Source organism: Zalophus californianus, chromosome 8 (genome assembly GCF_009762305.2).
Source record: "Zalophus californianus isolate mZalCal1 chromosome 8, mZalCal1.pri.v2, whole genome shotgun sequence".
NCBI classification, from domain to species: Eukaryota; Metazoa; Chordata; class Mammalia; order Carnivora; family Otariidae; genus Zalophus; species Zalophus californianus.
This window is the reverse complement of record NC_045602.1, coordinates 50,571,988-50,597,232: the sequence shown is the minus strand read 5'-3', so window position 1 is coordinate 50,597,232 and position 25,245 is coordinate 50,571,988. Positions and strand designations below refer to the sequence as shown.

Genomic DNA, 25,245 nt, shown 5'->3' with positions numbered 1-25,245 from the left:
GGACTTTCCCCTGGCAGCCTCTTGGGGATGAGCAGGGCTGGAGTGTAATGGAAGGACGAGGAACAGTGGCCACTGGTTGTAGCAAATACTTGTCCTCAAGCCTCCCTGACTGGCTGTTCTTCCCTCTGGCTAGGACTAGCACAGTCCACAGTGAGTGTCCCAGCCTGTCTCCCCAACTCTGGGTGGGAGGCCATGGTAGGGGGGAGGAAAGAAGAGAAAACAATGCCCAGGTCCCAGATCTCCTCTGGCCCGCCCTTCCCTGAAGCCCACTGGGGTCCTCCCAACATGCTCATTCCTGAGCATGGCCAGCATGCCTGGGGACCAGCAAAGTGGGGAGACTAGGAGCTGGTGAGGTCACCCTGCCCACCCAACTGATGATGAGCCAGAGAGCAGGAAGGTGCAAATACAGGGGAGGCAGATGGCCACGTCCCCCACTCCTGCCACAGCCCCGAACTTGGGCCTTCCTGTCCCAGCGGCTAGGGCGGCTGCAGCCTGGGAAGGCACTGGGCTGGGCGGCAGAGCGGGGTTGGGAGCCCGTCTGTGCTGATTCCTCAGGGGCCCTTTGGCCTGGAACATTTGGTGGAGCCCATTAAAATTAAAACGCCAAGTGGCTGGTGGCTCCGAATGCCGGCCCATTTTCCCTGGCACGGAGGGTCCTGTTTAAGGGAACCAGCTGGCATTAATGGCACACAGCTCATCGCCAACAGCAGCTAGCGATCAGAAAAATCTGAGCTAATAATCGGGTTCGGGAAAGATAATGAGATATGGAACAATCACCGCTGAGGGTCCCCCAGGGTCTGTTTTAACAGCCTCCAAATAAGCCACAAAATAGAAATTAATCAAACAGGGGCTCCATTTTGGCGGAGAGGAAAACAAACAGGGTGTGGACTTTGCACACGATAGTCCCCTTGTGGTCTGCAGACAGGGGTCCTGGGAGAAGCAAGGGCCCAGGACTCATGGGACATCAGCAGTGGCCTGAGGAAGCAGTGGACCCTCTCTGGCCACTTCTCTCCAAGCTCCGGCTCCCAGGCCAGTGAATTTGCCATGGGCAGTGGACAGGAGCAGAGGAGGAAAGATAGCTTCCCGAGAATCCCCGAGGTGGGGTAAGTGCTGACCAGCACCAAGAACCAGGCTGGGGAGGGGGCTTAGTGACACAAGGTCTCCAGGGTCACGAGCTAGCTAATAGCTGTCTCCTTAGGCACCAAGGTCCCTCCCAGGCCAACAGCAGCCTCCCTTCTGTGAGGCCAGAGAGGAGACACGGGATGGGGCTTGAGCAAAGCATGCAGGCTGCATCCTCAACTTCAGCTCATACCTGCAAACCCCTGCAGGATGCCTTTATCTGGAGCGGCTTCGGGCACTCCACCTTCACACTCCCCAAATCAAGGTTGCCTTGCTCTTCCTCACCCACCCCCTGTCCTCTCCCACTCCCAGGAGCTCCTCATGCCCGAAACCCAGGAGTCTTCCTGGACAGGAGCCTCTCCCTCCCCACCTGCAGCCCAGCATGCAGAGCTACCTGTCCTGTCTCCCAGGTATTCTGAATGTGACAACTTCTCTCTGCTCTGGCCGCTTACCTTCAAGCACACCCATCTCTTCTCCGTGGACAACTGCCCACTTCCTAACTTGGCTCCCCGATTCCGCTCTTGCTCCCTCCAGTCCACTCCCTACACAGCAGCCAGAACGATCTTCTAAAGATGGGTATCAGTTTGCTTTAGCCTTCCAGGGGCTTCTCACTGCACTTAGAGATCTGCAGCGCCCTGCCTGCAAGGCTCCAGCCACCTTGCCTGGCCCCACTCCCCCTATGAGCCAATTCTCTCTCTCCTTCCCTCCCTCCCTCCCCCCCTCCCTCCCTCGCACCCCCCATCGCCTCTCCTCCCAGGGCCTTCAAGCATTGCCCCCCTTGGCCTCCTCACTTTTCAGTTTAAATATCAGAGAGACCCCCTCTTTACTCGGGGCTCCCTTTTCAGTTTCTCACAGAACCCAGACCTCTTCGTTCCCTGTCCCTATGACAGTCTCGAAGTATATATTTATTTACCTCCTCAAAATGTTGGGAGTAATACGTGTATATTATTTAAAAAAACTGAATAGTGCAGAAATATTTTTACCTGTGGCCTCTTTACTAAATATCCATCCCTCCCAGTAGGCCCTAAGCACTGGGCGCAGGGCCCGTGGCTCTCTTACTCCTCCCTTAATTCCTGGTGCTTGGGGAAATGAGTCGGTGCTTAATACATATTCTAGAATAAGTCAAGTGCATGATTTCTGAGGCAGGAGAAAAAGGGCCACAAAGATCTATCTTGTGCACCCCCAGCTGTCCACCTTAGCAAACACAGCTCTACGGGGCCAGACGCTGCACACACAGGTCCAACTCCACCTGTGAGCGGACGTCGCATCCCTCTGCCTTGAGGGGGCGGCCCCAAGGCTATGAAGGGTTCCGAGAAAGGGCAAGCCTGACTGAGTCCTGAAGGGTAAATGGGAGGTGTAGCCGGATAAGAAGGCTCAGTAGAACTTCCGAGGCGTGAAATACCAGGGAGTCTGTAGCCAGCTGTGGACTTCACTAGCACCTGTAATGAGGGGATCCGAGGGGCCCTGGAGAACAATGGGGAAGGGAACATGCCTGAAAGGAGAGATGGCATGAGGTTCAGAAATTAGAGCTACTCTTGGGTGGTGGGTAATAATGGAAGCAGATGGTTAGGAGTTTGTGTGAGCCTTGGTGGGGCAAAGGCTGGGGCAGTTCGAAGAATCTTTGAGGTGCCAAAAATGCCCAGCAGATGGCGCCAGTTGTAGAATAAACTCTTCGTAATCAAGGGGACCCCATGACCCTCTGTGGAGGTCAATTGTCCTCCACAGGCAAAGGGCCAAGGTGGCTGGGACAGAGTCATATACAGGCTAAAATGCCAATCAGCTTCAGCTGCAGATGAGTGTCCTGTTAGCTAGCAACAGTGACCAATTCTGACCCCTGAACCATGTCCTGCAGGGACCTGCTGGCCACCTGCTAGAAAACCAGTTACATCAGACTCCTTGCATGTAGGAGGGGACAACTTGTCCTCCCCAGAATAGATGTAGAACCGATATTCATGTCAGACTCACCACTGCCAATATCACCATCTGCAGGCTTCTGGAAAACTTCAGATTCTGCTACAGGGTCCATGCAATGGGCCCTCCAACCCGAAAGCCAATCATAGTGAAAGCAGCGAGACAACAGTTTGGCCTGAGATTCTCAGGCTAATGGCTCCTACCTCCATTAGGCCCAGAGAAGGACAGCAGGGCCAGAAGTACACCCTTGATCACAGAGAGCACTCTGAAGTACACCTTGGATCACAGAAAACACTCAAGGTATACCCTCAACCACAGAGAACACTCTGAGATACACCTTGGATAACAGAGAACACCCTGAGGAACACCTCTATGCTTCTGCTTCTATGCTTCCTAGATCACAGAGAACATTCAAGGTACACCTTCAACCACAGAGAACACTCCTAGGTATACCTTGGGTCACAGGGTATACTCTGAGGTACACCCTCAACCACAGAGAACACCCTGAGGTATACCCTTGACCACAGAGAATACTCTGAAGAACACCTTTGATCACAAAGAACACCTTGAGGTATACCCTTGAACACAGAGAACACCCTGAGGTACACCCTGGATCACAGAGAACACCCTGAGGTACACCCTCAACCACAGAGAACACCCTGAGGTACACCTTGGATAACAGAGAACGCCCTGTGGTACACGCTAGATCACAGAGAACACTCAAGGTACACCTTCAACCACAGAGAACACTCTGAGATATACCTTGGGTCACAGGGTATACTCTGAGGTACACCCTCAACCACAGAGAACACCCTGAGGTATACCCTTGACCACAGAGAACACTCTGAGGAACACCCTTGATCACAAAGAACACCCTGAGGTATACCCTTGAACTCAGAGAACACCCTGGATCACAGAGAACACCATGAGGTACACCTTCAACCACAGAGAACACTCTGAGGTACACCCTCAACCATAGAGAACACTCTGAGGTACACCTTAGATCACAGGGAACACTCTGAGATACACCCTGGATCACAGAGAACACCCTGAGGTACCACAGAACCACCCTCGACCACAGAACCAGCCAGACATGGTCTTGCAGGAGGCAGGGCATGCTCCAGACCAGGGACAAATATACGCTGCTGACCCAACCTTAGCCAGAAAACACAGGTGCAGAAACCAAGTATGAAGTTGGATAGAGGGTCTAACCCCATTACACCTAAAGAGCCTCTCAAAAGTTTCCTTTCCCCACTGTTCTCAGGGTACCTGGGGGCAGACTTAACTGCCAGGAGACATGGTAACTGTTCCTCTAAATTGGAAGCCAAGAACACTGTTTGGCTTTTCCCTCCTCCTCAGGCCACAGTGGGAGCAGGAAGAAAAAGGGGTCTTTGTATTAGCAGAGTAGCGTGTGATCAAGCCTGTGTTTGAATCCCAGTTCTGGGATTTCACCTCTATGCTTCTGTTTCCTCATCTGTAAAAATCAAGAGGAGCACCTGAGCAGTACCTGGCACACTGAAGACACTCCAGGAATGTTAGCCCTTATGATTATTGTGATTATTTGCTACTTTAATACTGGGACTTGGAGTGGCCAGTGGGCAATGAGAACTGGGAGGGGTAGGGGTTCAAGCCCAGGGACCCCCCGGGACACCTCCTTGTACTCCAGTATCTAGTAAAGGTTAACAGACAATCACTGTATCCTATACAGAAAGGACCCCTCAGGGCCCAGACCCTTTGGGAATGGAGATCAGCAATGCCCCAACGGGGAAAGACCTCAGCCACCTACGACCTGGCTGCACGTGAGGGGTCTGAGGACCAGGCATAAAGTGTCTCTCATACTCTGGATCCACCAACCAGCTCCTGACCAGCATGTAGGACTTTAGTCCTGAGCCTTTCTCTGCAGCCACAGGTCCATTCTCATCCAGGACCTGGTGTCCATGAGGGAGGTCATCTGCTGGGCCTGCCACCCCACCATGACTTCTCCCCCAGCCCACTCTGCCTGCACCCCCTGTGACGCCCCCGCTCCCTGAGTCGAGACAGGGTGGCTGGCGTGGCCCCCTAACTCCTGGGTAGGCCCTGTGAGTGCTTCACGAGCGGCCCTGCTCCTCCCCAGTTCCCCATCACCTCATCCCCATCACTCGTCCCACGGTGGCCGCACTCATTTCCCCACCACTCTGGAGTCTGTCACATTCTCTTGCGGGCCTCTCCGCGTGCTGTGCCCCCTCTACCTGGATCCCCCAACCCTGCCTCCAGCTCTCTCTGCTCTATCCTGGAAGAGTTGGCCCTGTGTGACTGAGGGGCCCCTTCCCTAGTTCCCATCACACCCAAGGGTCACCTTCATCATGATTCTGGTTCTACCACAGAGAATCCTCAGCTTTTCCTCTCTGCATCTTGAAGGACACACCAATCTGTGTGACCCACCCCCCCAGCACCTGCCAAATGCCTGGCACAAACACACCCCTGAAGGGAGGGCATGGGTCTCACGCTTGGGTAGCCAGGGCCTAGGGAGGCTGACCACAGAAGTGCTCAACATTAACCCCCAAACTCAAATACACTGAGGACTGACAGAGGCTTCCTTTGTTAAAAGACAGCAAACTGTTAGATTTCAAAAATAACTTAAGACAAAATTTCTTTTTTATTCTTGAGCAAGAAGCCAGACATTGCCAAATCTATTTAGAGAGTTCACCAAAAGGCTGCTACCCCTGCACTGGGGGTCCCGGGCCACCGTGAGACTTCATTCAGGGGGCCAGGCAAACTGGGGGTCCTTGATTCTGGGGGTGGCTGGCCAAGGTCAGGGCTCTGGCTTTTCTGAGGGAGAGGAAAGGTCCAGGGAGAAGGCTGGCCTCTCAGGACCTGGCCTCCAGGCCAGCTTGTCCCCAGTCCCTGAGATTTGCCCTCAGCCTATCAGCCCCCCGCCCCATCCACACCGCCTGCTTGTAGGGACTCGTTTAATTAATGCCAGAGCTGGGCCAACCACTGGGGCCGTGACACTTGTTTGCAGGTCATCTCTTCCTAACAGGTCCTCCCTGGGAGGGGATTTGTCACTAATTGAAGCAGAGATCAGTTAATGAGGCCGCGGGCCCAGGGTTCCAGAGAACAAGGGAAAGGAAAATAAAATAAAGCCTCTTTCTTTGGAGGTTTTGTGATTTACACACACAAAAGAAAAGCAAGCAAGCTGCAGATTTTCCAAGTCAGAAACTCCGCTCCATCTGCCAGAGTTAGACCCTCACTGTGTGAAGACGTCAGGCAGAGGGACGCCGCCACCGCTGAGCCCGAGGATCGAGGCAGAGAGGGGCCTCCTGAGGCCGGCAATCTATCAGCAACCTAATTAACAAGTATTTATGGAGCAGTGCTTGCGCCCCCTCTGTGGGGGAGAAGACACAGGGCCTGTCCCTGGTTAACTTGTAATCCAGTGGAACAATGACAGGACAGGACACAGGGTGTAACTGAATGTGTGGGAAGGACAGAAGTTTCTAGGACTTGGGGGTGGGGGACAGTTTGGGCTGGTGTGGTCAGGAAAAGTCTCTGAGCGCTCTGCAGCTAGGCAGGGAGTTGGAAGGAGAGTGTCCCCAGCACAGGCACAGTCCCTGAGGGCTGTGGCAGCCCAGCGTGAGGCCCCCAGTCCTTGAGGGTAAGACCCTGGCTCTGAGGGCCCGGAGGGTCCCCAGTAACTGCGGCTTGCGCATCAGAGCCCCCACCCCACAACCTGGGCTAGCTCTGATCCTAGGAAGTGGTAGGGATGGAATGACCAAGGGCCCCTTGCGTGGGACAGTGAGGAATGGGGGTGCAGAGAGCCTGGAGTGCCATGCCTGCAGGAGGAGGACGTCCCAGCAGGACGGTGGTCCCCTTCACTCAAGCCCCTCCCAGTCAGGGCTGCTCAGTGTTATCCGTCAGGGCTTCCTCCGCTCAGCTCCGCCCCACCTCACCCTTCATCTCCAAGAAGGAAAATGGGATTTTCAAGCTGCTGAACCAGGTAGGGCCATCAGCTCCTCTTGTCAGGAAGAGCAAGGAGGAGGCAACAGAGCCCCTTTCCCTCCCTCACAAGAGCCCTGACCTCTGCCAGTAGCCCCCCAGAATCAGGGACTGCCAATTTGTATGACCCCAAATGAAGTCTCTGCTGGGTTGAGGACCACCAGGGTGGGGTCTGCAGTCTCTTGGCAAGTCATCTGAATAGACTTGGCAATGTCCGGCTTCTTGCTTGGGGTAAGACAAGGATTCAGGGAGGGAGCTCGATCTTGGGCACAAAATGGGGATCACTCCCCAACAGGGCATTTGGAGAGGATGTGGTCTACATGGGAGCGGAGTAAATGAAGCCATCTCAAAACAATCCCAAATCCCTACCTTCCCAGAACAGTGAAATCAATGATGGTGTGTGGTACAGTGGTTTAGAACATAGTTGTGAACAATTATTATACTTAACGACATGAGAAAGATGAGGAAAGCGGGACTTACAAAAAGATTATTATATGTGAATTCTTTCATTATATGTGAATTTCTAAATTTGAATTTTCTAAGTGTTTTCTTACCAACTGCGTGTATTTATTGTGTGATGAATAAAATAACGAAGTTGTGAAGTGACTCTTACCCTCTGGAGTCAGCTATAGGAGACCACCCAGCCAGGATCTAGACAGTACAGACGGAGGTGCAAGGAGGGTTCCAGAGTGGGACGAGTGTACCCAAGGTCCTGGGAACTTGAGCTTCCACTCTGGTTCTGGCCCAGGCCCCTCGCTGCATCACCTGCACTCAGCCCTCATCTGGGATCCAGCCTTATGCTCACATAGGCAGTTTACAAACCTAGCCTACTTCTATTCTGCTCTATTCTCAAAGTCCTGTGGGATTCAAATGAACCTATCGCCCCCGTCCTGAGGAGCTTATCGGCCTCCGGGAGGAAGTGGACATGTGACCACTTGACCAAGGCCTCCGAGGGGGGACAACAGTGCCCTGGGAGCTCAGGCAGAGAGCAAAGGGGAGCCAGCATGTGGCCCAGCTTTACCACTGTTCCTGAGCCCCTTGCTTCCTGCATCAGCCCCATTACCGAGAGTGAAGAGCGGCTCCTCCGGGGAGGGTGCTAGGTAAACACAGACCCCTCTAGCAACAGACCCCCTGCCCTCAGCTGGAGTATGCAGCCCTTTGTGTCACTCATGGGCACCACCTCCCCTCCCCACCTGCTCTCCAAAATCTGCAGCACTGTCTCTATTCAAGTTCATGCCTATTAAAGCATCACCAGAATCTTCTCTGCCTAGAAAGCCTGCCCTGGCGGCCCACCCACACGACCCTCTGTCTCCCACACCCTCACCTGGCCCTGATCTCAGACAGGTCTGGCCAGAGCTGCTGAGGAGGGGGGCAGCCGCAGAGCAGCAGGACAGAAAAGTAGGGACAGAGTTACTCACGGCGATGGAGACGGCACTGATGACAGCTCCCAGGTAGCCCTGGATGAACTTGGACGCAGGAGAAGGCTGGAAGGCAGAGAGACAGAGTTCCAGGCCCACTGGGTGCCCAAAGCTGCCATACCCCGCCCTTGCCAACAGCCCCAGCCTGCAAGAGACGTTCCCGCCCACCACCAGGTGAGAAGGCAAAGGTCCCTCTGGAAGCCAAAGGGATCTGGGCCTCCCTCAGCACAGCTCCAGACATGGAAATACAGGGCAGCAATGTCCCAGGAGAAGCCAATGGGCCTGCTGCACTTTCGCCCTGTTCTCTAGAGCTCACTGGCAGACCCTGCTGGCTGAAGGTAGACAACGGCAAGGGCCAAAATGGGTCATTCATGGCTAGGGCAAGCAGAGCCAGGGGAGGAGGACCGAATGCTGGACGTGGGCTGCTGGTACCTGGAGGACCACCCAGGTGGAAATGGCTGGCTACACCTGGCTGGCTCTCCCGCGCCTTGTCAACCCTGGCGGCAACCGGGCTGCCAGGCCAACAGATGACAGTTGCTCAGCGTTTCTACAGAGACATGCAACCCAGGTTGCAACGGATCGCATTGAGAAGGAGCTGAGGAACTTGCCTTTAACTGTGCTCTGACGGCAGTTTTGGAGATGTTTGGTTTAAGGCAAACAGGAGCCATCCAAGCAGGGGTATACACATGTGGGTCGCATGCGCGAGATGCAGATGGAAGCGGGGCGTCCTCAGAGTTTCAGGCCAGGAAGTTTCTACCACCCAGGCCAGCCCCTAGCTCTCCCCTCTCTGCCCCAGGGTTAGAGAATGCCCACACCTTCCCCTCCCCAAGCGACAGCCCCCCAAGGGGACCTGGACTCCTCCTCCCCTCTCCCTGCCTTGGGACAGAAGTGCAGGACAGACAGCCTTGCCAGTGAAGCAGGGACCCAGCTGCTTCCTAGAAGAGGGAAGGGCGACAGGGCCTCCACCGAGAGCTTGTCCCAGGAGCGCAGGGGACTTGGGGGGCGGGGGGCCGGTCCCCTCAGACCCCTCACCCCTCAAGAGCAGCCCTTCAGCTCTACAGCCGATCGTGTGGGGGCACCAAGACAGCTCCCAGGCAAGCTTGGAGGAAGCTTTAGGGGAATTTGGTCCCCATGTGGCTGATGCCATCCTAATCCAAGATCTGGGGATAAGAGCTGCCCAAGGAGGATGCTGAAGCCAACAGAGCTCCTCCCTCTCACCGCCTCCACTCTATTTCCATTTTATGGGCCTTCTTCACTTCATGTGAGCAGCCCCTCCCCAGCGGGGCCGTTCTAGAAGGGTTGGCAGTTTAAATCAGGTGCTTAAAGGAGCACAAGACTTAACTCAGAGGAAGCAGCCCCCGATGGTGGCATGCCACACTGAAGGGAGGATGAGGGTGCCCCCCGGCCTGCTCCCCACCACTGCACGGTGGTCTGTGGTGCTCACCTTGGTAGCGTTGCGGTTTGCATAGTTGACACAAGCGTTATGGCTCTGGTTCAGCCACTGAAAGGCAACGGGGCCGGGGGGGTGGGCGGGAGGGAAGAGACATCAGGGAAGGGGAGGATGCCGGGCCTGGACCCCAGGTGGCCACAGCCTCCAGAAGGACACGGGATGCTGTCTCCAGCTCACAGGTGGTTCTGTCCATCCCACGGGTCAGCAGGACCAACTGTTCCCGTTTGCCCGGCATTGCGCCAGTGGCAGCATGGAAACCCCAGGAAACCCCTCCGTTGCTGGCAAACCAGGACAGGGGTCCTGCCCCTGTGGGCAGTTCTTCCCAACCTGGGGACCGTCCCCTCTCCCAGAATCATGGCGCTCACGGCCCCAAACGGGCCTCACTGCCTTTGACATCATCCTTGTTATATTACTTATTGGACAGAAAGTGGACATTTAGCCCCTGGAATTACGAACAGCCCTGAACCTCTTTCAAAAATATCCCAGCCCAGTGTCTTGCACCAAACACTCACTACCTTGGGGTTGGTGATGGATTTACCTTCCCCGCAGATCTAAGTGAGGCTTATATCGAAACAAGGCTGAGGGCCTCGAGGTCACAGGCCTTGGGACAAACAGCCAAGGAGCAGGAGGGAGCACAAACAAGCCCTCATCCCCTTGTGCAAAAATGAGAGTCACATAAAATGGCCTAGGTGTGGGCTGCTGGGACCTGCTCAGCAGAATCCGAAGTCCCGGGCTTCCCCCAGTGGCTACAGGGCCAGGGAGGGGCGGAAAGTGGGGTGACTTTCCCTGAGCGGCCTGGAGGGGAGACACTGAGACAGGGAGTTCTAACGAGCACGTGTTGGGTCCTTCCTTCAGGAGCCCTCTGTTGCCAGGGACTGTTACCTGCCAGAAGACAGTGGATGCCAGTGTCTGGTTGGGCAAGAGAAGACCAACTACCTGCGAGAGAGAAAGAGAGGAAAGCCTGGATAAAGCAAAAGAAACATCCTACACGTTTGCCAAGAAAAATGACACAGCCACGAACCAAAGTAAACTGGATCTGTACAAACTGAGGTGGATGATGTATACATATAAACTGTTGGCCACAGTGGGATGGTGCCCGATGCACGTGAACCAGGCTGCGGAATTCTATCACAGCACAATCCCACTTTTGTAAAGAAATCACATCGTATGTATAACCATATACACAAACATAGGCATATACCTCTCTCCAAGCAAAAGCCTATAGCCCAGCATGTAGATGTCTCTGGAGGTCAGGTGACACAGTACTTTCTCAGTCTTCTCAAATATTCCTATATTCTTTTAAACATTGGACATGTATCATTTCCAAAACTGGGGGCAGGGGACAATACAAAGAAGCAAACCAAAGGAACATCTTTACTTCCACTCAGCTAACCCGGCTCTTTCATGTCCTGGCCACCCCATAGGATTTTTGTGAGGATTAAAATATGATGATGGGGGGGCGCCTGGGTGGCTCAGTCGTTAAGCATCTGCCTTCAGCTCAGGTCATGATCCCAGGGTCCTGGGATCGAGCCCCGCATCAGGCTCCCTGCTCCGCGGGATGCCTGCTTCTCCCTCCCCCACTCCCCCTGCTTGTGTTCCTGCTCTTGCTATCTCTCTCTGTCAAATAAATAAAATCTTTAAAAAAAAATATGATGATAGGGATGCCTGGGTGGCTCAGTTAGTGAAGCAGCTGCCTTCGGCTCAGGTCATGACCCCAGGGTCCTGGGATGGAGCTCCTGCTGTGGGCTCCCTGATCAGTGGGGAGTCTGTTTCTCCCTCTGCCCCTCCCCCAGCTCATGCTCTCTCTCTCAAATAAATAAATAAAACCTTTAAAAAAAGTAAAATAAAATATGATGATAAAAATTATTTTTTAAAAAGATTTTATTTATTTTTCAGAGAGAGTGAGAGAGCGAGCACAGGCAGGGGGGAGCGGCAGAGGCAGAGGGAGAAGCAGTCTCCCCACTGAACAAGGAGCCCGATGTGGGATTCAATCCCAGGACTCTGGGATCATGACCTGGGTGGAAGGCCGACGCTTAACCGGCTGAGACACCCAGGCATCCCAGATAAAAATCATTTTGAGTACCAGTAGCTAGGTGTGAATTCATTATTCCCAAAACCCAAATGTCACCTAAGAGCTAGACTTGCTGACTTTGTTTTTTTGGTTTAAGTCAAGATTAACTGTCTCATCTTGACAACTGGCCAAACTTTGGACTTCAGGGATCCATGTGTCTCTCTCAAGTTTACCTTTTGAATGCTGTGTGCAAAATAATGTCTACCAAATACCACTGCATATGGGAAAAATGTGCACAACCATCTACATATTGACTTATTTATTATTCCTGTAGATAAAATGGCTCTTTGGCAAGAATTTCTGTAAGGAGTAAGTATAAACATTCAATACTATGCAGTAAATCAAATTCTAGACATCCTCAGCAGCATTTGTAAATCATGTTTTAAACATTAAAATGTTTTAAGACAGCAAACACACACACACATTTATATTTATTGGCCCATATCAGTTTGAATAAAATTATGTAATGTAAAGCCATTCCATAGCTCCAATGAGGAATTATCTTATGAGATTTTTCTCCCCAAAATGAGATCCCAGCTTGATTTTTCTCTGCAGCAACAGCTTAGGGCACTGGAGTGAGAATCAGGAGAGCTTAGAGCTCAGCCTCAGCCCCATGCCTGTGTGATCTCCGGCCAACAGTGTCTCCAACAGAATACAGTGCCCTTGGGGCTCTAGCTTTCTTACCAATAGAGTGAAGGGGTTAAGCTTGGAGGTCCTACCTTGGTTTAAAATTCTATTCTTGGGTTCCAAGTAGCAGGTATGAAGTCAACTGAGATTGCCCCATTGCCTGTAAAGGGAATCCCTCCTCACCCAGCCCAGAAGAGAAATATCGCTGGGAACCCAGGGTCTCCTCCTAGTCAGGCTCCAGCCACCAGGAGCCAGACCACAGAGAGGAAGCTGAGTCTAGAGAGGCCTGAAATTGGGAGCCGACAATGCGATCCAGCAAGTGTGTGTGTGCGCGCGTGCATGCACGTGTGGATGTCTGTGTACCCTTGTGCATGTCTGACCGCCTCCCAAAGCCTGGAGAGATAAAAGCTGTTCTTCACTGTTGGGAACTCAGCAATTCATTCCCCTAATCTGTTGGTTTATAGAGCATGGGTATATTATGGACCACATTGTCCTCTCCTCCTCAATCCCCCTTACACCCCCTGCACTGAGCTTGGGCCATCAGAAGTGTCATAAGATACAGCCCCTTGGGACTCGCTGTATTTACCAGACAACCATTGTCCAGGACACTCATTGCTCCTTCCATCGCAGAGTCCCGTTTATGAATCCTCCTGGAGGAAATTTTTCTACTCTTGGGCTCAGAAATTTATACTTCTGAGCATCCGGTTTGCATCTGTCTTGCAGACATTGAGCATTTAACCATGTCTCTCTTTGCACTGACTGTCAAGGAGGTCAGGCCAGATCTCCACGGCTCACATCTGTCCAGTGCACAGACCCTCACTGAATGCATTTTGTGCCCAAACTTTACTCCTAGCTTCTTCCCCTTCCTAAACTTCTCTCTCATTTTTGTCTTTACTTGTATTTTCTGGTGTCAGGCATTTTTTTTTAATGTGACATCAAGTCTCTTTCAGAATAAACCACAGCCTCAACTAAACTGAAATAGTACCTAGGCTGTGTAACACACACACACACACACACACCTTGTAACCTGTGAGCTTTTCTCCTTGTTGCCCAAAGCTGGCCAGCTTCCTGTCCCAACCTCCTGCTCTAACCATGCTGGGCACCTCTGACTCCTTATGTGTTCATAAAGAGATTGATTGATTGATTTTGCTAACCATTTCCCCTGTGTCACTTACCATGATCCTTATCAGAACTCTGGGGCTCAGACAAAATAAAGATTACTTTCTATATTTTACAAATGGGGAAACTGAGGCTTAGAGAAATTCCGTGATTTGCCCGAGGCTTCCCAGCAAGCTAGAGAGTCAGAAAGGTCTCCTGATTCCTGGTTTGAGGGCCCCAACTCTCTGATTTGAGGGGTTCCTTTTCCAGCTCATTCACCTGAGCACAAAGGAAGAATCACACTCCATCATCCCACGCCCATTTCCAAGCATCTTCTATGCACCAGGTTCCATGGTGCTCTCAACGGAGAATACGGGAAGAGAGGAATATACGGCATCTAACCACAATAAACACAAAGACCAAACAGGAAAATGTATAAGAAGATCCATAATATCTGGACATGGAAATGACCAGACGGTTTAATCAGGTACTTGGGTATGTCAAGTTGATAAATGCGAACACCCAAACCAGCGCTCCGGAAGGAGAGATCAGTGTGCTCTGACTGCGGAAGGAGGTGGTGGGATGGAGCTGAGATGTGCGTGCGTGTGCGTGGAGCGGGGCAAGAGTGCACGCTCATGGGAGCAGGAACAGTCAGGAGACTGGTCTCATTAAAGGAGGAGGTTTGAAGAATCAGCAGACCTGCGGAGGGTGAGGTTAGAGGCAGCGGAAAGCCATGCTGCATTCTGCCCCCAAACGGGGCCCAAGGGAACCATCTGAGGCTGAGGCAAGGGGAACAGGGATCCCACTTTGCAGGTCCTACAGTCAGGCTGCTGGGGCCAGGAGCACATGGGTGCCAGCCCCATTCCCTATTAGGCAACACGCAGCACCATCTGCACAGTCCCAGGAGCAAGAGCAGATATTTTATAACTTCCTTTTTTCTTTTTAAGTCGAAATTAAAAATAAATGTTCCTTCAGTTCTCAGATGTATATCTCTGGTGCAACCTGCCCACATTCCCCCACGCTGCCCTTTCCAGAACATGGCAGGGGAAAGGAGGAAAGAGATGGATAGAGAGAGGGAGCCAGTCCACCCGGCTTCAATGCCAGTGGATTGCACCTCTTCCAAGAGGGAAACGCTTCAGGCGTGGCCGCGCAGACGGGTGGAGAGAGCCCAGAAAGCGGCTGGTACCAGGGAGAGTGGAAGGAGAGCCAACAGCCAGAATTTCCAGCCCAGCCTCCACCCTCTCTTGCTGCAGGACCTTGGCCAAATCGCACATCCTATCTTTGCTCCCATTTATAGTTCATAACACGGCTGGGGTCCCCTCCGCAGCTCCCACCCCCTGGCAGCTGTCCTCTTCACACATCTGTCCACTTTTGCTGCCCACTTCCCCTCAAGTCGCCGGCCATGGGTCCTGGTGATTAACCAGAGCCTTCTGGTCACAGGAAAGAGCTGCACCCAAATCCTGGTTCTAGTATTTACCAACCATGTGACCGCGCACAAATCGCTTGAGCTCTTTGTGCCTCCATTTTTTTTTTCCTTGTCTGTTAAATGGCGACACCCCTGGGACCTCTCTGGATGGCCATGGGGGAGGCAGGGCAGGGAAAGAATCTGGTCCAGTGTCTGGCTGGCAGCAAGTACTCATTAGGTGTAAAGTGTCAGTATCGTTCCTCTCCTCCTATCTCACTCTCTTCTAGTTTTTGCTGGTCTCTCCTTTCTCTGAACTCTACAATCTGCATTACATAATTGAGCATCATCTTGCCCCCATCTTGTCTTTGAGCACAGGCCTCATGCCTCAAAGGATAGCGAGCTCCTGAAGGTAGAATCAGGGCTTATCTCTCTGATGTCGCCCAGAGTACTCAGCACAAAGCTGCACCCACACTGTGTTGTATGTCCTAGAAGAATATTGCTAATTCATTATTAAGAACATTAAATCTTGGGGGCGCCTGGATGGCTCAGTCGGTTAAGAATCCGACTCTTGATTTCAGCTCAGGTCATGACCTCAGGGTCCTGGGATGGAGCCCCTCATCGGGCTCCATGCTCAGTGTGGAGTCGGCTTCTCCCTCTCCCTCTTCCTGTCCTGCCCCCACTTCTAAAATAAACAAATAAAATCTTAAAAAGAGAGAGAGAAAGAGAACATGAATTCTTGGTCAGAGAAAAGATCTACGATGGACCAAGACCATGACCACCACCGCCCGTTTCTTCCTTACTCCTTTTACTAAGGTCCAAATTGCACGGGAGGGGGGGTGGTGGGCCTTTGGAGAGAGGGGCAGATTGAGTGTTTGGTCCCGATTCTTCACTCCTCCCTGCATTCAGACCCTTGCCATGGGAAGAATGTATTTCCATGCTCTGGGCGTTGCTTGGCTAGACATCTTGCCATGGCCAGGTGCCTGTGGGATGAGGTGGCAGTGTGCCAGCCCAGAGCCCAGGCCTCAGAGGGCATACGTGTTTCTGCTGGCCATCCTGTGCATCTACCATGGCCATGAGGGGATGCGCCCTGACTGGCGTCCCTGTCCAAGGAGGGTGAGAGGCACAGGAAGCAAAGGACAGCCTGTGGCAGCTGACTCCCAGCTGACCCCAGACCCGCAGTGAGATGCAGGACTGCCTCGATCAAGCACAGTGTAGACCACCTGAACTCCAGTTAATCACAGACCCCTAAGACCAAATGCTTATGGCTGCCATGGAAATGCTGTGGGTGTTTGTTACACAGCACTGTCTTAGCAATAGCTGTTTCAGACAGGGGTTGCCATATATGAAGAGTGACTATGCTGTGCTTTGTGGTCCAAAATTCTGCACCATTACAGTGCACCTGAACTGTCTTCACTAGTGATGTTGGTTCCGGAGCAGCCTAGCTTGTCATTCCACCTGGTGACCAACAGCCCAACTCTGGGGCTGCCCCAGCCAGTCCAGGAAGAAGGGCACTTTGTGCCCGAGCCTCATCTCAGGACAGAATCCAGAATGGGGCCAATGGCACCCATATGGCAATTAGCCCACAAGAAAAATCACATCTTCCCTTCGAGACTCGTCCTTTGGAGTATTCTAACCTCTGCAGAGAGATAAGGTCTCGATCGGGGAGAGGGCCACCACCAAATACCCCGAGCTGCTTGGCCAGAGGTGGGCTGTGAACAGCAGAAGATGAGGACAGGGGAGCAAGGCTGCTGGTCACAATCCTATGTCCTATGATACTGGGGATCAGAAAGAGAGAACTGAGCAGCCCCCACTTCCCTGACGGCCGCCCATGCAAAACCGATTCAAGGGATAGGAGAAAGATGTTTTAAAAGTATAGAAAATCCAGAGGAAACAGTGTGTGTCAGAAAAATGGGGTGCTGAAACCCAAGTCAGGGGATGAGTACAGAGTACAGCACAGGGTCCAGCAACTGTCCCTGTCTCTTCCACCCCAGCTCCACGTGGCTAATCCCTCCTCATCCTCCAGGTTTCAGCTTAGTTGTCATTTCCTCCAGGAAGCTCTCCCTGGCCCTCAAGATGAGTTAGGTCCCCTGTCCCACGCTCCCCCAGCACCCTGCCTGCCTTCTTTGCTAAGTATTCATCTCAGTAGTACAAACCTGCTGAAAGTCTTTCTCGAGAGCTCCCAGAAGCTTCGGAGGGGTGAGAACCTCAGCGTTCACTTACCACATACCTGGGAGTCCTCAGTGGTACAGCGACACTCCCCTGGCTCATACCCGCTTCCTCCACACTGACTCACTCAATTCTAAAATGCTCCTCTTCATTTTTCAAAGACCTGCCACGGGCCCCAGGACTCAACAATTTGCCTGTTTTTTTCCTTCTACTTTGTCTCCATCTTCTGATTTATGTGGCTAACGATCTGAAAAGTAACACTTCAGTGCATGAGGGGTGCTATTTAAAGGATCCCAACCAGTTAAAGAGAGTATCTTTTGTCAAATAAATGTTTGTCCCTGACCGCTCGATTCTAGCTTAACCGAGCAACACCTCTTGTAGGGTATAAACCGGGCCCAACTGACTGGTGGCAGGTTACAATGGAGGTAGGCCAGGAAGAAATTGTGACTGGCATTTAAATGTGTGAAAAAGCAGAGTCTGGGATGAGGAGGGTTGGGAGACACCAGGAAGGCTCTGGGACACAGCCAAATCCTCACTTGAAGTGAACCCTCTGTGGGCTACCCCCCCGCCCCCCGAGACGAAGTGACCCACACCAGCACCTTCTGAGGTTTCTAAGTCCACGCACACACCTGCGGTGTTAAAACCCACAGGGTTCAGCATGGAGAATCCCAGCTCTGAATGTCCCAGGACAGGGATCCGGTTTGGATGTAATGCAGGGCCCCCGGATTCACTGACGGGATGCTCCAGTCTGCCATCCTCGGTCTCCCAGCTGGATATGGGGGTTTGGGGCCTTGAGTTTTGACAGTTCAAAAATGTCAGGGGCAAGGGAGAGGAGGACAGCAGTGTCACAGGGAGCTCAGGGCAGAGGAGGGAGGCGCAAGAGCACCTGGGAGCAGCTCAGGCCCACAAGAGAAACCTAGTTCCTGGCATGTGAGACATTCTGGTAGCCAAGGGTGCAGGGTCCAGGCTGGCTGGCGGGGAAATGCAGAGACGATAGGACGGGGACCACCACAGTGGCCCTGCCTCCCCCCAGCCACGTGTGCATGGAAGGGACAGCGCTGCACACCGCTTAGTGGAAACCTGGGAACAGAACTGCCAGTTACAAGCAACCACGGTTGGCGGGGTTCTTTTGGGAAGGTACCCGAAGAAGAGGTGCCATGAACCGCACTCGCCTCAGGAACAGCCTCGGTGCACTGGCTTAGCCACCATGCTTATGTATAAATTGGGATCTCTTTGCCACACACCGAAGGGGGAAAAGTTCCCATCTTCAAATGTTAAGCTTAAAATAAGACACTACATGGGTGCCAGTGGATCTGTGAAATCTGCTGACTAAACTGGCACCAGCCTCTGGGAGAAAACCAGCTCGTTTCTCCTGAGCTCTGGAGAGTGAGCAGGGTGGGGGCGGGGTTACTCTCAGGCAAGGCGGGAACCACAGGGGGGTCGCGCCCGGGATGCTCACCTAGGCAGGAAGCGGGGATGTTGTTTCCAGAAGCATCTCAGTTGCGGCATCTGCCAGACTTAATCACCTCTTCCCTTCATCACTCAGGGACCCAGTTCCTAGCACATTCGCCAGCACCCCATTTCTATTTTGGTAAGCACTTTAGTGGCTTCTGCATGTATATAATTCTTACGCACTCTATCACACCAGGGGCTTCCCTAAGGTGTGGACTGGAACCTTCAGTCCCCTTCAGACCAGGCTTTTGCTGAGATGTTCAGTGCTACCAGGCGACGGCGGGGGCCTTAGGGGAGCTGATGTGGCCAGTGGGAGCCAGGCTCTGGTAGAAGGACTAGAACAGCCACGGTGCTCCTTCCATGCGAGGCCAGGCCGTGGCCCAGGAAGGAATGGGACCATGAGCCCTCTGATTGCTTATCTGAGTCAAAGTGCCAAGATAGAAGGCCACCGGTTCTCTTTGTCCAATGACTCCTCGCAGGCCCTGGCCTCTGGGCCAGCTATTCTGAAACCTGGAATATGAATATTTGGGACTAGGAAGTGGGGTTAGGTGAGCACTGTCATTTTGGCTCCAGCCACCACTGAGACCTGCTCAGAGATGTCCCAGCTCATGCTGCCCATTCTCCGCCGTCAAGTGTTCATACAGGATCTCAGGGCCAGCGCACCCTATTTTCATACCTTACACATTTATTCACAGAGGGATATTTGCTCCAGGCTGGGAGAGGATTGGTCCTCAGAGGACATTCACAGCATCTGTTTCAGCAGTAAACCCCTGAACCACACACAAGTGGAGAGCACCCAAGTTCCCAGGATGCCTGCAAGGCTCGAGTGACCTTGGAATAACTGACTCGTCTTGGGTAGGAAGAAGAGAGTAGAAAATGATGGGGTGTCATTAAAAAAAAAAATAACACCTTGTGAACCAGAGACAGTGCTGGTGTCCCTTGGGTTAGCTACTTCATCCCAGTTAATGGCAGCCATTAATTGTATAAGTAAGGGTCCACTGGGCCTCTTATGGGGAAATGAGCCCCGAATTCAACTTCTCTGGTTTGGTAAAGAGATGATATTGCTAAATGATATATCTTTCTTTCTCAAGTGTTGATGGAATATTTATTAAAATTATTATGGCACATTCTTTTTGCCTATATATTAACCATTCTTCCCTTCTTTCTTAGTAACAGAATCCCTATAGTTGGGGGATTCTACACGAAATGTGAACAGAACTGTTGTGTGAGACTTTGAAGAAGTCTCCTTAAAGGGAACTGACCCACTGGGAAGTACATCCTTTTACTCCTCCCATCTTTCTCCTCCCTGTAATGTAGATGTGATGGCTGGAACTCTGACAACCATACTGGGTTATGAGGTAATTTTGATGACAGAAGCCAACACTGAGAATGGTGTAGAAAAATGAAAGTCTAGGTTCCTGGTAGCATTATGGGGATCCACCTATCTCTAAACTTCTTTGACATAAGAGAGTTATAAATTATTTTATTTAAGCCACTGTTATTTTGAACTTTTTAATATGCAGATGGTCCTAATCCCAGCTGGTCTAATCATATAGTATGCTACAATGAAAACCAAGATACATCTCAAATGGCAGAACTGTAGAGGTCATAACAAAATACAACAAAGTAGAAAATAATGACAAAAGAATACATCTTAAAGAGGCCAATCACTTGTGATTAAAAATGTGTTCTTCTGGGGGCACCTGGATGGCTCCGTCAGTTAAGCGTCTGACTCCTGATTTTGGCTCAGGTCATGATCTCAGGTTCGTGAGATCGAGCCCCATGTCTGGCTCTGCGCTCAGCCTGCAGTCTGCTTGAGAGTCTCTCTCTCCCTCTCCCTCTGCCCCTCCCCACAGCTCTCGCTCGCTCTCTAAATAAATAAATAAAATCTTTTAAAAAATAAAATGAAATGTGTTCTTCTGACTACCTAACTGATTAAAGATGATTCAAAACCATAATTTCAAACTCATTTAGAAAATAAAAACAGATCACCCTATACTACCACATATTAGATACAGCCAGGTATTAGATATACTCAGAAGCAAATTCACAGCCCTAAGCACTTTTTGTTTTTTTAAGATTTTATTTATTTATTTGACAGAGAGAGACACAGAGAGAGAGGGAACACAAGCAGGGGGAGTGGGAGAGGGAGAAGCAGGCTTCCCGCGGAGCAGGGAGCCCGATGCGGGGCTCGATCCCAGGACCCTGGGATCATGACCTGAGCTGAAGGCAGACGCTTAAGGACTGAGCCACCCAGGCGCCCCGCCCTAAGCACTTTTATTAGAAAGAAAGAATGAGAATAAATATTCAAGGTAAAAAAACCAAACCAAAACAACAACAACAAAAAACCCCCACAAACACACCAAAGAGGAAAAAAAAGGATATTATAAAAACAAAAGCAGAAATGAATAAATTAGAAAATGGAAACAGAAGAATTGATAAATGCATCCAAGAGCTGATTCCTGGACATGACTCTCACAAATCTGCTTATTTTAATAAAGGAGATGGAGGTGAAAAGGTGGACCAGGACTCAAACCCAACCCAAGGCAAGGTCATTATATATTTTTAAGAGATCTTCTTTATTTATTTTCTTTAATTTTTTCAAAGATTTTATTTATTTGTCAGAGAGAGCGTGCACAAGCATGGGGAGCGGCAGGCAGAAGGAGAAGCAGACACCCTGCTGCTCAAGGAGCCCAATGTGGAACTGGATCCCAGGATGCTGGGATCCTGACTTGAGCAGAAGGCAGACAATTAACCAACTGAGCCACCCAGGCATCCCTTATTTATTTATTTTAGAGAAAAAGAGAGAGCATGGGGAGCGGCAGAGGGAGAGAGAGAACGCCAAGCAAACTCTGAGCTGAGCTCGGAGTCCGACGTGGGGCTCAATCTCAGGACCCTGAAATCATGACAGGAGCTGAAATCGAGTCAGACGCTCAACTGACTGAGCCACCCAGGTGCCCCAAAAAGATCATTATATTTAAAAACATCAATATTTAAAACTTTCCACAACAAAGACACCAAAGAGTGAAGGGGAAATAGCTGGGAGAAGAGATTTGCAATGTATATAATTCAAAGGATTATTATCCAAATTTATAAAGAACTCTTACAAATCAATTAGGAAAATACAACTAATGGAAGAATGGACAAAGAATGTAAACAGGTAAGTCACAGAAGAGGAAATATAAATGGTAAATAAATAGATGAAAAGAAGCACAATCTTTTTGGTATTCTGGGAAATAAAAATTAAAACCATAGTGAGATGCTACCTTTCTCCCATCAGGTTGGTGTACAAAAAAGTCTAAAAATAGGAATACCAATGTTACTAAGGTGTAGTGAAATATAGCCTTCCTGAAAGGTAATTTGGCAATAGCTGTCAAAAATGCAAATGATCATAGCCATTTACACAGCAAATTCACTTTCTAGAATGGGCCTCTGAGCAGTCTTCATACTTGTACAAAAAGAAGTTCACAAGGATTTTTCACACAAGCACTATTATTTCCAATAGCAAATAATCAGAAACAACCGAAATCCATCACTAGGGGAGAGAATACTACTCAGCAGGAAGAAACAAATGAATGAAGCAGATCTTTATGTAGGCAAACTGCTAAGTGTAATAAGGTATTGTAGATAATTAAGTACACTGTTATATTTTTAATGGAAAAAATACAAAACAGAAAAGAATGTTTAAATGATTATTCCTATATATGCAAATGCCTAGAAAAAAGCCTGAAAGTTCACATCAAAGTTCTAGCAGAGATTACTTCTGGGAGCAGATTTGGGGTTGAGCTTCGTCAGGGGAATTTCTACGTTTTTTGTATTGTTTGAATTCTGAGCTGAGAGAACATATTCATGTATTACTTGTATAACTTTTAAAATATTCTTTAAAAAAGTCTTGGTGGTATTTTTGAATTCCAAAGAACATATTCATGTATTACTTGTATAATTTTATAAAATATACAGAGAAGATTTTTTTTTTTTAATCCTGAGGATATTTCAGAACTCCAAAGATAAAAGAGAAAAAAATACCAAAGGATCCCAAGGGGAGTGGGGGAGGTTTACCTACAAAGGAAAAGAGAATCAGGCCAACTATTGTTCATGTATGAGAGAGAAAAAAAAGACATTTCCAGATATGCAAGGACTCAAAAAGTATATTGCCCACACACTCTGAATATTATTCAAAGAAGTGCTCCGGCCAAACATAGAATACACACACACACACACACACACACACACACACACACACACACACACACACACACAGCCTAAGTAATTGAGAAGTTTCATACAGGTGTTAATTAAGCAAGGATTCAAAAAATCTGATGAAATTTCAAATTATTTCCAGAATCTTGGCAGGTGTGTATGGGTAAAATGGTAGCGGGTGGAGTAAAATGGTATGTTAAAAGTCTCTTCCTGGGGCACCCGGGTGGCTCAGTCAGTTAAGCATCCAGCTCAGGTCATGATCTCATGGGTTATGGGAATGCACCCTGAGTAGCACTCTGCACTCAGCGGGGAGTCTGCTTGAAGATTCTCTCCCTCCACCCCTCCCCCGACGCACGTGCGCACGCTCTCTCTAAAATAAACAAATGACTCTTTTAAAAAAGTCTCTTCCTATATGGGGAGGGTTGAGAAGGTCATATTTATTATTCAATTATTGATATTGATAGGGTAAATATAATGGAACCAGTATGTAAAATATTACAGATGAATAGTAATTAGAGAAAAGTAGGCGGTTTCCCTTTCCAAACTACTTAAGAAACCAAAGGACAACTGAAAAGATCATTCTAGCACAAATCAGGAAAAGAAGTGGAAACAACAGCAAAGTTTAGTGAACCAACCAACCAACCAACCAACCAACTGCCTGATGTCTGGGATAAGTGGTCACAATAACCAGTGGCAGAAAAAATATGAACTTATTATTAAAATTAAAGACCGTGTTTCTCAAACTGGGCGAAGAAGTAAAATTCAGCTATAGTTTGTCAGGAGCCATATAATACAAAACGACACAGAAATTAAATGTCACTCATACAAAGGTGTAGGCAATGACTTACAAGGCAAATAAAACGAGAATAGAAATATTGATATGAGATGAAGTAGAATTCAAGACAGTATTCACTGAAACAGGGATACTTTGTGCATGTGTGAGAGAGAGAGATGCTACTATTTGTCACCATCAACACTATGACAATACCATTGACTATATTCCCTATGCTGTACCTTTTATTCCCATGACTTACTCATTCCATAACTGGAAGCCTGAATCTCCCACTCCCCTTCACCCCATTTTGTCCATTCCCCTACACCCCTCCCCTCTGGTTAATAATCAGTTTGTTCTCTATATTTATAGGTCTGCTTCTGCTGTTTGATTATTCATTTGTTTTGTTTTTTAGATTCCACATATAAGTGAAATCGTATGGTATTTGTCTTTCTCTGTCTGACTTATTTCACTTAGCATAATACTTTCTAGGTCCATCCATATTGTCACAAATGGCAAGATCTCATCCTTTTTATGGCTGAGTAATGTTCCATGGTATACATATATACCACATCTTCCTGACCCATTCATCATCTATGGATGGACCCTTGAATCGCTCCTATATCTTGGCTATTGTAAATAATGCTGCAATAAACATAGGACTGCATGTATCTTTTTGAATTAGTGTTTTCATTTTCTTTGGGTAAATAGAATTCCTGGATCATATGGTAATTCTATCTCTAATTTTTTGAGGAACCTCCACACCGATTTCTGCACTGGCTGTACCAGTCTACATTCCCACCAACAGTGCATGAGGGTTCCTTTTTTTCCACATCCTCGCCAACACTTGTTATTTCATCTTTTTGATTCTAGCCATTCTGACAGGTGTGAGGTGATATCTCATTGTGGTTTTGATTTGCATTTCCCTGATGATGAGTGATGTTGAGCATCTTTTCACGCGTCTGTTGGCCATCTGCATGTCTTCTTTAGAAAAATGTCTATTCAGGTCCTCTGCCCATTTTTTAATTGGATTATTTGGTTTTTGGTGTTGAGTCATGTAAGTGCTTTATATATTTTGGATATTAACACCTTATCGGATGTATCATTTACAAATATCTTCTACATTTGGTAGTTTTGTCAATTTTAGTTTTGTTGATTTCCTCCACTGTGCAGAAGCTTTTTATTTTGATGTAGTCCCAATGGTTTATTTTCGCTTGTTTCCCTTGTCTCAGGAGACATACCTAGAAAAATGCTGCCACTGTACCTTATAGTTTTAAGGGCTATTATAAATGCTATCTTTTTAAAAAATATATCATATTCTAAATGTTTTTTATAGGTTCATGGGCCTCCAACAATTTTTTTATACTGGTCTTACAACCAGACATCTTTTAAAAATAGTAGCTCCAATAGTTTGTCTATCCTCATGAATGATTTTGTTTCCTCCTTTCCAATCCTATTACTACTTATTTATTTTTTCATATCTTATTGTACTTGCTGGTCTTCTAGGAAAGACTAGCAACATCTCCTTCCAGGAAAATGTTGGATATCAGGTATTCTTACCCTGTTCCAGACATTAAGAATTTA

At 49.4% G+C, this 25,245-nt stretch overlaps 1 protein-coding gene across 8 annotated transcripts in view; it reads right to left on the bottom strand.

The window, feature by feature from the left end:
- SFXN5 (sideroflexin 5) overlaps positions 1–25,245 on the bottom strand; it is a 112,894-nt gene that overhangs the window by 44,402 nt on the left and 43,247 nt on the right. For all 8 annotated transcript variants that reach the window (XM_035728881.1, XM_027622148.2, XM_027622149.2 and 5 more), the window contains 3 exons: positions 10,753–10,806; positions 9,865–9,921; positions 8,421–8,486 (listed from right to left, as the gene is read on the bottom strand). In XM_035728881.1, the coding sequence (XP_035584774.1) occupies positions 8,421–8,486; positions 9,865–9,921; positions 10,753–10,806 (177 nt within the window). The remainder of the gene's footprint in view (positions 1–8,420; positions 8,487–9,864; positions 9,922–10,752; positions 10,807–25,245) is intronic.